We start from the raw sequence: 17,337 nt of genomic DNA, 5'->3' as shown, positions 1-17,337 counted from the left end.
TTCTACAATAATGTGAATAATTTGCGGTATTTAATATTAAGACATGGGCCGCAAAAACATCAAGCAGATGGGAACTTTTCTTGTCGCCTTGTAGTTTCAGCTGACTGAAATGGGAAAGTAATCGTTTACTGGTCGCATGTAAGCGTAGCTGAAGAGTCCTTTACATGGTCTCGTAGGAGACGCAGCTCTGCACCATGTCTTTAATGTTCTTGTTTTCCATTGCTGCGGCTACTCTTTCTTTGTCATTGATCTGCTTGCTCACTGCAAAGGCAAGTGAAATTCGGCATCACTGCATGTTCTTCAGCTATTGTTAAGAATGGAGTTCTCTATATTCCATTTATACACAGTTACGTTATCCACAACTGAACGAGTAATGTCCAGTCCCTGCACAAGAAGAGTTAGATTATGTGTGCTGCTGTGGGAACAGCGCTCAATTGGGCAGGAATGATAGCCTTACATTCAGCAGCAGTTGTGTGAGAACCTTCCTTAATGAAGATGTCAAGCTGAAAAAAAAAAAAAAGGCAGACTATTTTTATATCGTTACTTATGCATCCATTGGTAATGAGGCAAACTCTGCAGACTACACTTAAGCGACTCTCACTGCTATTTTGAAACGAGGAGTTCGAATGTTTAATATACCGTGCAATAAACACGCTCTTCAGTTAGTACGCACTATGTAGCTACACCTTTTCACTGTTTAGCTATTAGCAACAATTTCAACTAAGCATGTAGTCCTACGCACCTTGAAATTGTAAGGCAAGTTTTCCTCAAGCTTTGTCCTTACGCAGAGCCCTGTGTAAATGAAAAACAAGAAGGGTAAATTTCAAAGTAGCAACACTGCCTCTGTCTGCTCACCAATGATGGCAGCGAGGTGGCAATGAGGCACGGTCGGTATTAGGGTGACGCTCACATAACTATAGGCGTCCCTATCAGTATTGACGCTTATCTCCTCCTCGGACACAACACCGAGCTCTTCCAGTGTGTGAGGCTTCTCAGGATCACGAATGTCTTTTATCAAATCTGCGGGTAAAAGTATTTCCTCAGTCATTCGAAATTCTACAACGCACCGGTAGTCGACTTTGGTTACCGTAGACCTCCTCGACAAGCCTTCGATTTCCGTCCTCAACACCCATTTTAGAACAGGACACGGTGATCACGATGGTCCTGTTTCCTGTTGCACGAGACATTAAGAACGGAACTGTCAAGAGGTGACTGCGAGTAGGTTGTAAACAGGTGTACAAGTGGGCGGAATGTGTTTCCGCGGCTGATTGCCCTCACTAAGCCAACTAAAAAAACTCATGACAACACATTGTGCCGATTCCAAATAGTGAAATGGTAGACGTGGTGAAAAGCAGGACTTTACCTTCTAAAGCTCATTTGCACATTTTCCACGGAACTTCAGTGACCGTCGCGGCATTTTGTAACCGCAGTGGCTGCTGATTCGTTGGTCGGCCCATGGTCGGCCTTCTAGGCCGCTGGCCGTTCCTATCGTCCGCCAAGCCAAAGAAAGCCACAGCCGATCGAAGACTATCTAGCAGCAGCATCATCGCGATTGCATCATTCAAGAAATTTCGGTGAGGACGTTCGAGCAGCTGTTCTTTAATTAATTGATGTCCTTCAAAATCTAGGCCGTCAGGTGGTGATCGTTGATGTGTCAGGGGAGCACTTCGTCACTTTTAGCAGACTGAGAGGCACCTGGACGCTATGAACCTCCACGATTTCTTTCGATCTTTCATGGGCTTTCCACCGCGCAGGGAACCGAGGTGAGCTGCCTGCGTCTTGGTTTCGGTAACGTTGTCCTGGTGTGTGTCGACTGGCAGCTAGTCATTGTTTGAGCTGCTTATATTCAAAATCATCAAGAAATAATATAGTGTTGTTACTCCTGCGTAGTTTGGGAGACCCACCGTACCCGGACAATGGTGGTTTAGGACGGGACGACAACCCATACGAAGGCTCAATGTTCGGCGACCCGTGGGATATGTTCAGGCACCTTGACAGCGTCTTCCGCAACTTCGGGCTGGCTGAGTTTCCTCCTTTCCCCCATGGTCAGATAATTTGGATTGTTGCCCAAAACAGCCGTGTGACGTGTACGCACTCTATAATGCAGGAACCGACGTACCCGCTGTAGAAGGACCAGATCCTGGCGAGACAGGCCACCTGCGTGATCACATGCTCAAAGTTCCGGACTACCGTGATCCATTCCTGAGGGCTCCAGACATGGTAAGAGCCAAATGAAGACCGAAAATTTGTTGCGTTCGGTGATGCACGCTATCAACCGCGCGGCGCGTCCTTGCCATACGCCGGCAATGTAGAAGGCTGACAGCGCGAAACGCCATCAACATTGCCATAGGGGTTCGATTATTGATTTTTAAAGGCGAGGTAAATATTTTTAGTTGCCTCGTAATAGCTTTCAAATAATTATTGTGCATATTCCTTTTTTTATTTCCTTCTACTTTTTTCGATCTTTTCAATAGGAGCTGACTGCATCGTGTTAATGTTTGCTTAAACTTATTTCGGAGCACAGATCTAGTGAGCAATTTCTTGTGTGATCATCATAGGTAAAGTTCGGTATCCACCAATGTGTGGGCTAAGGGCATGGAAGTTGCAGAGTGGACAGTCAGTTGCTTGAATTTTGACTCGCATTTTATTACCAATACGAACAAACGTGATAGTTCTGCATATTAGTTAAAGCTTCACCAGGTTGAAATAATATTTAGCAGGAAGAACACAACTGCTTGTTCTCCGAGCTTTTAGTTTGAATAACTGAAGTGCAGTTGATGTTGTGGACCTAATTGCTACGTCTCCAGGCACAGCATATAGATTAATTAGATAACAAAATTCAGAAATTTATTGCGACAGCTTGAGATACCTTGAGTTGGAGTTCAAGAAAGCGGGCTTCCCAGCATTATCTTGGGAGAACAATTTTCTGTGGTTTGGTAAACACTGCAACTTAGGCAGGTTGATAATGTTTCATAATATAATGCACATAAAAAGCCAGGATGTAGAGATGTAACCACACACCACCAGCACTGAACTCTCAACTGAAGGATTTATTGCGGTGTGTTGCACAGGATAAATGAAGGACCTTTGATTTGCCGTCTGGGTCACAGGTACTGCAAAGTACTGTCACGCTACTACTGAAATCTCGCGCTTTCTTTCACGTTATCCGACACCACCAGAATGTACAACTTGTGCATGTCAAAATTTGCTGTTGTGTGTAATATTAAATTTCTTTTGTTCAACGATGCAAGCCTTTGTTGTTTCTTTACTGGCACTGAGATATTGAAGATTTTCTTTACAAATATCTGTTTACTGTCTTCCATTTGGGTCTGGCCGTCAACCGTGGATGCCTCATCCTGTTGTTGGAAAGATGAACTCCCAGCCATATATGTTTGAACATTTGCAAAGTATTCTAGAACTGTTCGAAAAGTCAAATGCTGCCTTTTTGTTTTGAATAGCAAATCAAATACCTTAACATTAGATTTGTTATTGGAAACTATATTGGCACACTCCTACTAGTTTTTACTTCTACTGACATTGTGCATAAAAGTAAATAAAGTGCTAAAAAATATTTGAAACTGAAATGTGGGACACCTGTTGGAGAGGAATAGTGTGACATTGCTGTGACCGTACTTTGTCTTCTATACACCTGTTATGAGGCACCTCAAGAAACTGACCACGAAAAGTTTATGAAACTCTTTATGTTGATAACCAAGTACAGACATCAAACAGTGCGATCGATTACGCTTTGCACCATAACCACATTTGTTACACGCTCCATGACAGTTGCACACCAGAAATTTGTGACTCTGTAAAGAACATTTTCATAAATACAGTAATTTACGTTCCTTATTTGATCTACTTTTGATAAATGTGTGCACAGCTTCAAGTATTTTGGTGGATTAGAAATAGCATGTGGAAAGAATTAGGTAGTAAACCACTTAATGTATTCTCTCCTTCTGAATGACATAAGCTGCATTTGGTGATGCATGTTTCTGATGGGCGGGTATGCCATCAAATCCTATTGAAGAAAAGCAGGCAATATGGTAAGAAAGGATTGGGGGAGTTAACGCATGTGCTGGTATTGTAGGTTTGTAATGGAGTTTGTGACAGCGCTAATAATGATTCAGAGAGCACTTATTCTTGCAGTAGTGATGTTTAACTGCTATTCTGAGATGGCAGTATTCATTACCCTAGTGAAATCGATGTTGTCCCTATAGGGGAGTTGAAATTTCTGTCTTTGTCTTGTTTTATATGATCAGCATCACCTTTTCCTTCTGAGAACTCATTCTTTTAGTTGGCACAGGAATTCCAGATCAGTGTGATATGTGGAGATAAGTCTCACTTATTGTAACAAAATAACTATTTTTTTCCAGTTTCCTCACCTGCCCCCTGGACCTGCCCAGCCAGAGGAGAATCCTTATAAGGATATAGGTAAGACATGGAGTACTGTAAACAACCTTCTTGCCATTGTCATGCATGGCCTACAAGTCACAAAAGGTTCATACTGTCAGCAATTTGGGTCTAGGTAATTAGACACAATGTTACAAAATTTAGTGCCTGCAGATAATTCCAAAAGTTCAAACTAGACTGAAAATTTCAAAATATTGAGCTTGCGAATTAAAAAAAATTTGTAATGTTACTGGGACGTCTGTAGTGCAAGTGCATTTTCTGGAAGCAGTCACAGATTGAAAACATGCGTCTTCCCCACCATCCTTGCATTCTCCCTTGTGGAACCACTAAAGCTTAATAATGGATCATTATATTAGTGTTTGTGCACCATTGAGCTGTGGTCTTGTGCAGTATTCATACTTTCCATGTTATATCTTCTTTTGGTATGAATACTGCAGAGGTCAGGCTGGTGCACATTTACCCATTGTGGGGGTGTAGTGGCTTCGGCTTTGTGCTGTTAAGCTTGAGGGCGCAGGATTGAATCCCAGCTGCTGCAGCGGCATTTTGATGGGGGCAGAATGCAAAAGCGCCCATGTACAGTGCATTGGGTGCACGTTAAAGAACCCCAGGTGGTGTTATGCTTGACTTGTCAGGTGTGAGAGGCATTCAAGTTCCAGGCATCCAACATAATTGCCCTCTTCTCCGAAACGGCGTCAACCCTTTTATTCCCCAAGCAGACACAAAGGGATGGGCGAAGAGAAGTCGAACTGAAGGGCAGGAAGCTGTTCACGACAGAGCCTGACAAATGCACTAATGCTTCCACAGGCTCCCCAGGAAGACGTCAACAACCACGTAATTAAGGCCGTCTTAGCCCCCGTATTATTGACCCGTCAAGTGTGAGAAGCGTTCAAGCGGGCATCCCTGTGTCGAGATAATTGCCCTATTCTTTGAAACAGCGTCAACGCCTTTTTCCCCAAGCCGACTCAATAGGGCGGACGAAGGAAAGAAAACCAGAAGGGCAGGGTCGACGGCAGAACCTACTTCCACAGGCTCTCCACGAAGACGTCGACAAACAAAGGGCTTCCAGGGGTTATTTAAAGCCATCCCGACCCCGTGTTAAAGAGAACTGCTCAAGACTCAGATGAGAGTCATATTCATTGTGGGGTTCTCCTCCCGTACTCTTGGGACAAAGGAACAACAACACAGTAGTGCAAACAATCACAAGGGCATTTATTGCACCTTTCTTAGATCAATGCCTGCTAGCCGAGTTGCTATCACAAAACATGCCGGTGGGCGCGCGACAAATCTAGAAGTCCGACTCACCGCGACCGGATAACGAGCGAATATGTTCGCCCCATGCTGGATCCCAACGCCTGGTCGTTCGTGCGTACGGTCACGCGAACGGTGGCGCGTTCAAAGGCAGGCCACGCGAGGCGGTCTCGCAGAAGCATGGGTCAGCGTGCGCGCGGGACGTCCCCGCTGTTCGCCGATCCGCCGGGAAAGAGCAGCCTGTTCTCCCCTGCGCCCCCAAGTAACCCTGCCGTGAGGCGGCGTTAGCAGCGCAACACTTGCGCCATCTCTCGCACTGCGCCTCAACCACTCTGACCGCCGCGGGCACCAGGCCACGCGAGCCATGCAGGAAAACCAACATATCAGGGGACGCGTGAGAGTCGCGCATCCCCACATCATGCACCAATGGAGTGAATACAATCTTTTCCACTTTATTCATCATCACGATGCCTGGCTTCGTCGTCATTTCTCGATTCTTGCGGTGAAGACCCACCTTACCCGGTCAAGGTCGTATCAGTGGTCCAGGTTATTCTAGAGTCCCCCACTGTGACATGCCTCATTATCATATTCTGGTTCTGGCATGTAAAACACCAGAATTTAATTTAAGGCTGGTGCAAACTTAAACATTTTAATTCTGTGGAGAAGTTCGGCCTTGCTTTTTTCACCAATGATGCTTTTCCGCCAAGGAAGTTCAAATGGTGTTTTGAAAAGATAACTTCACCAGTCTAAAATTAGTTGACATTTCTGTCTATTTATGACTGTTACCACACCACTGCAGTGTCACAGGCGGTGACACCACAGCAAGTTGGTGTGACTATTATGATGGTGTCCATTCACCAATGCAGATCTGGATGAGCATGTGGCCAGGAGTGGCCTGGACAGCCTGTTGGCCCCAGTCCCATTTGAGGCACCTCAGCAGGTTCCTGACTGGGGAGGCAGCAGCAGTTCACTGCGCACCTTCTCTTCACACAATGGGGTAGGTGAAGGAGGCTGTTAGCATTAGACAGTTTCAATTTAGCATATTTAGTGTAATAGCGGGATTCAAATGCACATGTGCAGAACGCTAACCGACCCATGACGTTTAGCATACACACGCTATTTCTTATTTAATGCTACCGTCTTAGCCGGTTTTTGTAGTTTACATAAAAGCGTGGCGGCAGTCCTAGCCACCCAGTCAGTACTGAATTTGGTGTTGCTTTTCTAGAATTCACTTCACTCGTAGCAAACAACTGTGCAAACAGCTTTCGCTTAGTCTCAGGCCACTTCAGTGACAGAGTATTATGAATAATCTTACGGATTTTTCTAGATTGCTTGTCGTTTTGAACATGTCGAGGCCTAATGAGAGAAAGTTCCGAGATGGCTGCGCCACCTATTCGTGAAGTCAAAAAATATCCACGATGGCAGATGGACTCTGAGATTGGGGGGATGTTGGAGGTCATGGGCGACAGGCTTGTACTGATTTCACCATGAATCAGCATACACGGAAAGTACAAATACAACACGCTCCCTGCTGTCATTGTGCCGACTCTTTCACTTTTTGGAGACACACGCAAGGCTTGGTGAATAGACAAAATCCTTTATGTGCACTCTGTGTGCGAAAATTAAACCATAGTCGAATAGCGTCCTGCACAAAAAACACACTATCGTGGTTTACTAAAACTCACTTCCTGCAAAGTTTGTTTGCAGAACAGTAATGCTATTTCCTTTGAACTTGCTAATACGCTAACTTTGAAATTCCTATAACAAAGGGACAAGGGCAACCAATGATATCACATACATTTCGAGAACTACAATTTTTTTGGGGAAAATGGCAGAATATAATGCCAAGAAGCTTCTTAGCACCAACCAGGAAGTCTGCACACAGATCCTTTGCATGATTACTTCTCTGTAAACAGCTAACTAAAAATAGTGCTTCAAGCTAGGAATGTTTGTAATATCCTTAACCACTATGGGCAATATCACATGACATATTTAAAAAAAATCTTGACAAGACCTTAGATTTCTTTTTAACTTGCATTGTCTTTTGCAGCAAGCAGAAATGAAGTGTAAGCTTGCTAGCAAACCATTAATACACAAACCCTTTTGTTTGTTTGATTGAGGGGTTCACAAACCAGTGTGAATTAAAATGTTTTTCTCCCCGTTGCCTTGATGTGTTTCTTGTAGAAAATTCAGGAACGCACAGTTGTCCGGGATGCCCAAGGCAATGAGGAAGTTACAGAGCGCCGGAGCCTGGGTGACCAGTCTATGACTGTTCGTACCATCAAAAGACCAGATGGAGTCACAGAAACTCAGGAACAGTATGTAAACATGGATGAAGGCAAGTTAAATTTTGCTTTGTTGTGTTTGCTGCTCTAGTATGAAAACCTGGCAACGACTTAATACATGATTTTTTTTTATAGAAGCAGCAGATATGCTTTAGAGAGAGTCAGTAGCTACTATGTAACCTTAGTGATAAGATAGATAAGGATTGCCTAATATGTTGCTGATTAGGTAATGCTACACTTTTCACACACATCATGCTAGCTCATTTAAAGAAAACGAAGAAAAAAACAAGTAGATTATCATATTCTGGGATGTTCCTTTGCCTGACACTCCACCTCGACTTGAGACAGTAGATGACAGCACCATCACTTGACCAGAGTGGTTACTGCGCTTGAATGACATGCCATGGTGATCCCTGGTAAAAAATTTTGCAATGAAATACTCTCGGTGTCTGTACCTGAACATAGCCTTCTCTGCAGTACGGCTACATTGCATTTGAAAATGTCAAACAGCATCAGAGCCACACAAAACTGCCTTTTTACCAATAGCAGCCTGCATGGTCTAGATCAACCACAAACACTGCCTTTGTAAAAGGGTGCACTGTGAAACAATGTGTTCATGTTGAAACTGCCAGTGGTTGAGGGCAATTAAAAAGCAGGCTATATGTGTTATGTAACAAAATATGCAGTTTCGTTTTGCTAGGTTAGACTTATTCTGCCGTGTCTCTTGAGAAATTCTGTCTCATTGCACTGACGAAAAGAGGTGCTGGAGAGCTCTGTTGATGAGTGGAATATGTGGTTAGATTTTTTTTTTTTTCTGCTTACAGGCGATAAGGCAGCATTCGAACAGATGTGGCAGGGATCATCAGCAATTACCTCTGACCACAGTACAACCGATGGAACCATCTTCCGCAGGCTATTTGGCTTCCGTCCACAAAGCAGGCCGCAATAAACAGCGGTTTTCGACCTTAGAATTGCATGTCTGCAACAAAACATGCACAATAGGCGATACTTGCGTAACGAAGCAGGGTGGATATTAGATTTAATTCACAAGTAGAAATGCAGACTGTGTGACAGTGCTTATAAACAAGTGTAAAATGGAGTCTGTATTTGAAGAGAGATTAATGAAAAAAGCACTACTAAGATGTGCTATAGCTGAATACTAATTAAGCCATACTTGTGAGGTTCTTGCAAACACAAATTGGAGCTACACGAACACTGAAAAATTTGCCCAGGCCTACGTATCCCTAGGTGCAACTCTGAGATATTGTTCATTTATTCATTTACACTGTGGATCTTGGGAAAACATAAATGTAAGCACATTTAACATACTTTCGTGCTATAAAATGCTCACATTAGAAATATTTTTAAGCATACTGCAGTAGATAGTTTTTACTGTCACTAGTTACCATGCCTTAAAGGTTGCAAGCTTTTGTAATGAAGATAATTTTGTGCTCGTATATGCTAGTCACAATGCGCATTTTTTCTCTGTGCAAAAGCTGACCCAAGTTCTTTCTCGTCTCTTCCCTTTGTGTCCAGCTTCTCTGAACTAATGTAAAGAACTGTGATATAACAACATATACAGTGTGCTTTATAATAAACTGCTTCTGCTCTGCTCTTTAATTTATCCAAAAGACTTCAGAGGCAGGTTACAATATAGTTCTGTCACACCTGTGATCTTTTGTTTTCACTTATTAACACCTTACTGCTTTTGATAGAAGTCACTGCTCTAATTTTTCTTTATTATGATTATTGGAGTTTACTGGTACAAGGGCCAGATGTGGCCAAAGAGCGCCATAATTGTTCTTTAATTATAGCTCCAAATGCGTATTGTTGCTTGCATTTTGTATTTATTTGCTTGATGCATGCCAAAATTTGTCTTTGCGGGGTTATGGTGGTGGTGGTGGCACTGCTATTCTGCTCTTTGGGTTCAATTCGTGTGTATTTTTCACTTGAGCCATGTACCCTTGTTTCATGTGCTAATAAAAAATGCATTTACTATTTTCTTTCTGTTTGTCAGTGATAAGTTTTCTACTTTGTCAGCACCAGCGTATCAGTGCATAACCTCCAAAACATTGATTTACAAGCTGCCATAAAAAGCAACTCATTTTTTCCAAGTGATAAAACTTGCAGTGCAAAAAATTCACAAGATTCACACCTCTTTTTTGACAAGATCACAAATTTCATTCTGGGCCAGCAAACAAACATAAAGCTACCTTTGGGTAATGTGGTTGTTCGGGCTTGTTGGTACAACATATTGGTGAATTGCAGCATAGGTATACACAACGACAGAAGAAACGAGACGACAGATGAGCGTTCATCTGTCTCAGTGCTTCTGCCGTCGTGTGTATCTGTGCAGCAATTCACCAATACCTCTGGGTGTTTTTTCTGTGCATACAAACGCTGATTGGTGCAAGTCAAATGTTTTTCTTCAAGTCAAGTTCAATCTTTCAAGTGGAAAACTTTCCAGCATGCATTTGCAAGACACATTTCATATAGTATATTTGCTTGCCTGGATTGTTGAATTCACTACTAACTGTATCGTTTATAATTGGTAAGAAAAAAATGTCATGTAGTTTCAAGCTGAAAAAAAATTTGCTTGATAGAGCTGCTTTCTCAAAGGTATGAAGAAAATCTTGCCACTTATTATTATTGATATATGCATAACAGCTCTGCATTTTCACCACTAAGGGTAAAGTCTAAAAAGTATACGCCCTCTACAGCTTCTGGGTTATGATCATATGCATTTATAGTGGCCACTTCTAGGTGGTGGCCCATGATAAGCGAGTGTACATAATAAAGACAATTTATAAGCGAGCGAAGAGCACGATTATAAAAATTGCTTCCAGCGAACATCGGTACGGCTCATCTCTGCCTCGCCCCTATCTATGCTACACGCTGCAAGAATGAAGTACTCGGCATAGCAAGGTAACACAACATAATAACGTCTTGTTACATCTAACACACACGTTGCATAGGAGCCTGCAAACGCATCGGTAAAATTTTTTCAATGGCAAGCTGCTAGTACAGTCGGCAAAGTTTTACAGCCACATTACACATAACATGTGTAACATGGCTTCAAAGTATGGCCAAGTATTCTGCCACTTGGTATAATACTTGACCTCCCGTAAATCTGCTCCAAAGCTGCTCCAACACCAAAGAAATCAAGCGGAATGGTGGTGCTCGCTATTCCATGTTCGAAGATTTCAGAAATGGCACTGCCACTTTGTGGCACTGAACCTCTCCATAAGGACTGTACATTCATGCAATGACCTCTTGTAAAATCTGCTCCTCCATGCATGACGGCAATTTCAGCCACATCACTTCACAATAAGTGTCCAACATGAAGTTGAGGTGCAAATCGCTGAGGTGTTCAGTGCTTTTGCGATACATATATTCAAGCATTGAGTGCTACTTCCATTTATTTTTCTTTTTTGTTTGACAGTCACAGTAAGGAAGCTCAAACAGGAGGTCTTCTTTAGCTGCTCCCCAGTTCTTGCACACTGTGAAGAGCTTCTCGATACAAATCTGGCTCAGTCCCAGCAACTACACAGCGGTGAAAGCGTCCCAAGTCCAGCTGTCTGCCCCGCTGCACCACTTCAGACACCACATCACTGGCTGCCAATCCATTCTGCAGACATGTCAGTGAGGGAATGTGGTCAACACCTGAAAGAATGCAATGGAGAGTGAGGAACGCGGAGCTGTATGCAGTTCAGAAAGGGGCATTCGGTGTGAAATGGGAAATGGCCTTGCACTGTGCTGGTTTGACACCTTATGGCTGAAGGCTAGGAAAATTGCCATGCATTCGTTCGTGTAAAAAAAATAAAAGTCTGGCTATACCGCCAACTTCCCAGCAGGTGTCCTTCCAGGCATCTGGAACTTCCGTAGTTGCTGAGGTTCAGGCTGGAAGTGCACTTGTACTTATTTAATGAAAAGGAACCCAAAACTGTGTACCTACCAACATGGTATAACAAAATACTTGCCATGGTGGCTCAATGGCTATGACACTCTGCTGCCGGTCACAAAGTTGACATGACACAAGAAACGCACTTCAAAGATGTGAACATCACAAACATTTGAAGTGATCTTTAGAAATTCAAAGCTGTGCAAACGATTATTTCAGTAAATATTTTCATATGTCAGTAAGAAGGGCTCTATGCATGCCTCACAACTACTGTGCAGGGGTACTAATCAGAGGCAGCACATTTTGTAGTTACTGCTGACAGGCAAACAAGAATTTGCACATATTGATTGTATTTAACGTTTCAATGCAAAAGGCAGGCGTGCCCCTCTCAGTGGCAGTTGTCAGTTTGTTCCCTCCCTGTTTCCTTTGTGTGCATGTATGTTTCTATAATAATAATAATAATAATAATCCAATGCAAAACGGGCAATGAGAGACGCCATAGTGGTCGGCACCAGATTACTTTAAGCCCTAAGGTTTCATAATTGTGCACCACCTGAAGCTTGGTGCTTGAGCATTCTTACATTCCATCAGAATGTGGCTGCTGCAGCCAGGTACTGAGCCTGCAACATTGCAGTCTGTAGCAGACCACCATAGCCACTAAGCCATCTCATTAGAATTGAAATGTGCATCTGAAATATGCAACACATGCTTCAACACTTAGCAGGGGTGGGAATTCCGTGCCCATTATGCCATTTTGATACTGAAGCAAATTTCTGTGCCAAATTGCAATGAAAGTGCAAAAATAGCTGAAATTGCATCCACGCTGTGCCAGAACTGCTTTGACAGCTTTGGCTTTGGCAGGCACCAGCGAAAGATTGCCGGCAGGGTGCAGAGTGTTGCGTCCTTGGTCTTGGAGTGTGTGTAAAAGTAACTATTGTATTCTGGTGCTCCATGAATAAAACTAAAGGTAGCGGCATTCTTTTATTTTGCAGCCAGAGTTGGTGAGCGAGGGCAGGCTAAGAGGCCTGGGGCTTATGCGGGCCTTCCCATTGGTGGAGCGGAGTCACACGGTTCTGCTGCCACTATTTCTGTGGAAACATGTGTACTGCCATGTTTTGGCTTTTTGTTTTATCGGATTTTCGTTCTGGCTAGCACCAGGACAGTTGCTCTTTATCACAGTGAGCGTGAACCCTGATATCGCATCAATTGCATTGCTGCACAGCGCGACGGCCGCAATCAAAAAGTGCAAACTGGGAGGGCAAGCGGTGAGGGAAGGTGCGTGCAGCAAGGGGACTCTGAAAAGGAGACTCCAAGAGATGAGGAAAGTCACTCCCTTTGGTTTATTCGGGGCGCTTACAAACCCAATCACTCAATGTCAACTCAAGATGTCTTCGTGCTTCTAGTGTGTGGTAAAGCGAAGTCAGTCACATGCAGAACCTTAGTTTGAGCTAGTTGGTGCTGACACATTATGTGAAAATGTCTACCCTAGCTTCTTCACGATGTCAGTCGGAAGCACATACGAAAATAGGATGAAATATGCATTTAGGCTTCTCTTCAACCCTTCTTTAATGCTGCAGAATGCAAGAATTTGTGACTGTTACCCCACTTAACTATAATAAGGTTCTAAATTAAAAATTGTATGCCCCAGACTGCTCCAATAATAAGATATACAAGCTATAAACTGCTCCAACATCAGAGTTTGTCTGCTCCAAGTTGTTCGAGAATGAAATTTTAGCTGCTCAAAGAATTGCTACAAAATGACTTTGGCTAATAACACAGTAAGTGTTAGTTTAAAGAAAAAAGCATATCCAATGCACACTGAGAGACTGTGAGTGGCACATAGCTATTCTGGAGGATTGACCAAGAATAGGCAAACACCGAGTGGCACCTACCAAATAGCTAGATCAAAGGATCTATTGAATATAATGCGCTGTTCCATTAAGAGATGGGCACACGTTAGAGATTGCAGGGAACAGTCAGCTTTAGCCTTATGTGTTTCGTGTGCCCGTAGTGGACAGTCATTACATCTCCTATGGGAGCGAGACAGAGCACTACAAGAAGGCCCAGAGTACAAGGAAGGCATTTATTGTACGACTGCCTTGGCATTGAATAACTGTTACCCCCGATCTGTGCAGTGCACACGCACACTCCCACAATTCAAGGGTGACACAATAAAGGCTGAGCAACTAGGGCAATGTTTCTTCAGCTCAATAACCTTTGAAGGCAACCCGACGCAGTATAGCCATGCACGTCGAGTGAGCCGCATCTCTTTGGGGTAGCTTTCAAGCATTCAGAACAGAAGCAGTGCAGAGGTATGCACCTGATTAGGGTCGAGGACCTTCGGCAAGGCCGGCTAGCAAAGAAAGGTGACCAGATGGATTGGACTTGAGTAGGCACCGTGTCACGGTTCGAGAGTTTCTCCTTGCATTCCCAATCCCATGGCCGGCTCAAGCCGCCAGGAGAGAGAGGACACAAATTCCGCCCGAACAGACCAGTTGGGTGAACCCGTGGTCCACTTGGGGACAAACAACCACGAGTGTTTTATGGCCCGCCACTGTACTGCTGCCCTCAGAGGACAGATGGAGAGAAAGCGGTGACCCGCATGTGGAGAGTTTGAAAGTGATCTCGCTGAAACACAGCCTCTATGCCAATACATGCTGTGCTATGGCGCCACAAAGAAATGGTTGAAAGCAAGCCCGACAATGTGTACAGCATATTTAGCGTATTAAAAGAAATCGTTTTGGGGGTTTAGTGTTCTTAAACTGGGACACACTTGGTTACAGGGACACACTATTGCTGAGGCTCTGTATTCTTTTCGACCGCCTGGTGCACATTTAGTGTGCACGTAATTGTAATACAGGTGCCACACATTGCACTCTCAATTATGAGCGAGCCCTATCAGGATCGATAGCGAACAGAAGTACCCTTGTGACGCCTGTATAAGTACAGGAGCATTTTTGCATTCCACCCTTATTGTAACGTGTTTACCATAACCGGGAATCGAACCACCACGAAGGCGACAGCTGGTCTTGAGGTAAGAAATGTTTAGGTGCAGCTCAAGCACCATCTGGTTATAGTGAGCTAGCCAGTAAAAAGGGTCTGCAGCCATCACAATGCTGTCCCAGCTGTGGCTCAGTATGTGACTTTGTGTGTATTTGCATGAACACACAAAGGGTTACACCCTGAAACATGCAATGTGTATTTATAAGGAGCACTGCAATTTTGACTGTTAAGAATGTTCGTTGTATTTGTAGCCTGGGTGCACTCTATCTAACTTGAAGTGTCCCCAAGAAGTTCATCAGCCACAACTTCCACATTCGCTTACATTGAGACAGAAATTAAATAGTCCTAATTTTCCTGAACACATCAAAATACTTTGCTGCCCCTTTAAGTTTGGCAAGGGTAGCTTTAACATCAGAAGCAAGCAACTAAGCCAGAACCATATCCAAATGTAGAGCAGTAACAAATAAAGGGGTTTGATGATGAAGCTCAACAAGGCAAGAAAGAAGACAGCTTACCAGTTTGTGGACCTCTGGCTTGGCAAGAAATAAGGCCAGTTGAAGTTACAAATGGTCCAAAGATGTCTGGGAAGCCATACAAAGTGATGCGGGATGGGTTTTCTACTTGCCTCAACCACCTACAAAATGAGACAAAACAACACCGCTGACTTTGCCTCACTATATGCAGACATATTTTATAACAATGAAGAGTTTTAGTAAAGCACTCAGTTGGGCTGATTATTACGGTGTGAGGACCTTTTCAGTGAAGCAACTCCCGTGTTCAGTCTTCTTTTCACAAAGATTTATGTTACGAATACATACATGTATGGCCCTATCTCTGGTAAGAGTAGACACCTATGGCATGCTAGCAAGAAATAAAATGACAATGTAGCATACATCCTTCCCACATAGCAACTACGAGGTATCCCTCACTGGGGCTATATTGATTTTGACTACCTGAGGTTCTTTATTGTGCTCCTAAATCTGTGTCCACAAACATTCCTGCACTCCATCCCTATTGAGATGCAGCTGCACAGCCGGGAGTCAAGCTCATGAACTCATGCTCAACAACAGAGCACCATAGCGACTGATCCACCACAATGGGTCCAGTACAGTATACATGGTGAGCAGTTGTATAAGGCAATAACTGCTATATACAAACCAATTGACAACTTTAGAAAGTAACCCGCGCCCTCAAGCGGTCACAGGTAAGGCATTATCGGAGTCTTGAGGGAAGAAGCTCTGTTGTCTGCTTCACTTGCAGCTACCCGTGTAGGATGTGCCTCATCTGACTGGAGTCAACCCTTTCTTCTGCCATCTTAGCACAACACTATAGCTCAACAGGTTACATAGCACAACAAAGATAAGGGCAACCCAAGTGGCCACAAAATGCCATGCGGGCCCTGCAGCCATCACATCTCCGCACAGTCGGTGTGCCTAGTGCATCTGTGCTCCGACACCTGCTTTTTGCCTGCCGGGTACATGCAGTGCAGCTTGTGAGTCATGACCTGCTTTTTCTAAATGCACAGCCAAGACACACTGCTGAGAAGACAGTGGCACACCATCAGAACATGAAGTTTTACGTACGCTACTACTTTGCTGCATTTTGGCTGTTCGTATGCAAAGAGCCATTCTGGATAGAATCATATTTAAAATGATTTGGCGCATAAATAGTTTCTTGTGGGGCCATGAAGAAAACCACAAGCTACTGACCCCACGCATTTCTGTATATAGGGCCAGCATGCACAGACAGTGTGTGACATTTAGTGCGTGTCGAAGTGCAAGCAGTGCGAACTCGGGACGACTCGCATCACCATGCTGACCCACAGAGACGACCAATCAGAGTATGCAGTTTTCAGAACGCTCAGATGGCAAGCATGGCAAGCGAACTCATCCTGGTGCCCTGCAGCGGCGGTGGTATCTAGATGCACAGTGCATGGCCTCCAAACTGAAACCGACCTAGGCGCCACAAGCGACACTGACTTTTCTAAAGTCGTCCATTTCATCTATCATGCTCAAATCTATAGAAATACTGAATGTGAAGCGATATCTCAATGTATTGCAGAGTACAAAATATAATTTTTTAGCACCTCTTCATTGTCTTACTGCACCCAGATGCCTTGTTGTGCATGCACTTGCTATGTAATGCCACGTGTGTGCAGTAAGTACTCAGCAGCAGCACTATGCCAGAATATTCTGACGTGAAAAAGATGGCAGAGAAGGTGGTCTTTCTTTTCTTTTATCTCTCTTTTTTTCACTGAACGTTTGTCTACCTCTCTTGGTGCATTCATGCAAGATGGAGGCAGCTGTGTTGCTGTGGACAAATGAAACCCAAAGAGGAAAACTAAAGAGGGTCAGAAATTGGGATATCATATTGAAGTAGGGAACATATTAATGTGCCTGACTGAAACGTCTTACACAATTGCTTGCAAGGGAAAATAAATTGTGCCTTTATATCAACTCTGTCAATGAAACAATTGCAAACGCTGCA

At 43.7% G+C, this 17,337-nt stretch overlaps 3 protein-coding genes across 3 annotated transcripts in view; 1 reads left to right on the top strand and 2 right to left on the bottom strand.

Moving 5' to 3' along the window:
- Window positions 1–8: 8 nt before the first annotated feature.
- Window positions 9–1,471, bottom strand: galla-1 (cytosolic iron-sulfur assembly component galla-1). Its single transcript, XM_050189519.3, has 6 exons — window positions 1,364–1,471; window positions 1,088–1,171; window positions 856–1,020; window positions 743–792; window positions 458–503; window positions 9–261 (listed from the first exon to the last, which is right to left on the bottom strand). Exons 2-6 carry the CDS (start codon window positions 1,131–1,133, stop codon window positions 161–163), a joined length of 408 nt encoding a protein of 135 aa, XP_050045476.2. The 5' UTR covers window positions 1,134–1,171; window positions 1,364–1,471; the 3' UTR covers window positions 9–160.
- Window positions 1,472–1,565: 94 nt separating this feature from the next.
- Window positions 1,566–9,948, top strand: LOC126542447 (HCLS1-associated protein X-1-like). Its single transcript, XM_050189518.3, has 7 exons — window positions 1,566–1,763; window positions 1,891–2,045; window positions 2,108–2,220; window positions 4,377–4,434; window positions 6,528–6,658; window positions 7,846–7,999; window positions 8,771–9,948. Exons 1-7 carry the CDS (start codon window positions 1,705–1,707, stop codon window positions 8,893–8,895), a joined length of 795 nt encoding a protein of 264 aa, XP_050045475.2. The 5' UTR covers window positions 1,566–1,704; the 3' UTR covers window positions 8,896–9,948.
- Window positions 9,949–11,347: 1,399 nt separating this feature from the next.
- Window positions 11,348–17,337, bottom strand: part of mst (misato mitochondrial distribution and morphology regulator) — a 30,418-nt gene continuing 24,428 nt past the window's right edge. The window contains exons 13-14 of the mRNA XM_050189516.3: window positions 15,366–15,484; window positions 11,348–11,609 (exon numbers count right to left, since the gene is read on the bottom strand). Coding sequence (XP_050045473.2) covers window positions 11,422–11,609; window positions 15,366–15,484 — 307 coding nt within the window. The 3' untranslated portion in view covers window positions 11,348–11,421. The remainder of the gene's footprint in view (window positions 11,610–15,365; window positions 15,485–17,337) is intronic.

Source organism: Dermacentor andersoni, chromosome 2 (genome assembly GCF_023375885.2).
Source record: "Dermacentor andersoni chromosome 2, qqDerAnde1_hic_scaffold, whole genome shotgun sequence".
Classification (NCBI taxonomy): Eukaryota; Metazoa; Arthropoda; class Arachnida; order Ixodida; family Ixodidae; genus Dermacentor; species Dermacentor andersoni.
The sequence above is the reverse complement of the archived record's forward strand: the minus strand, read 5'-3'. Positions and strand labels throughout refer to the sequence as shown.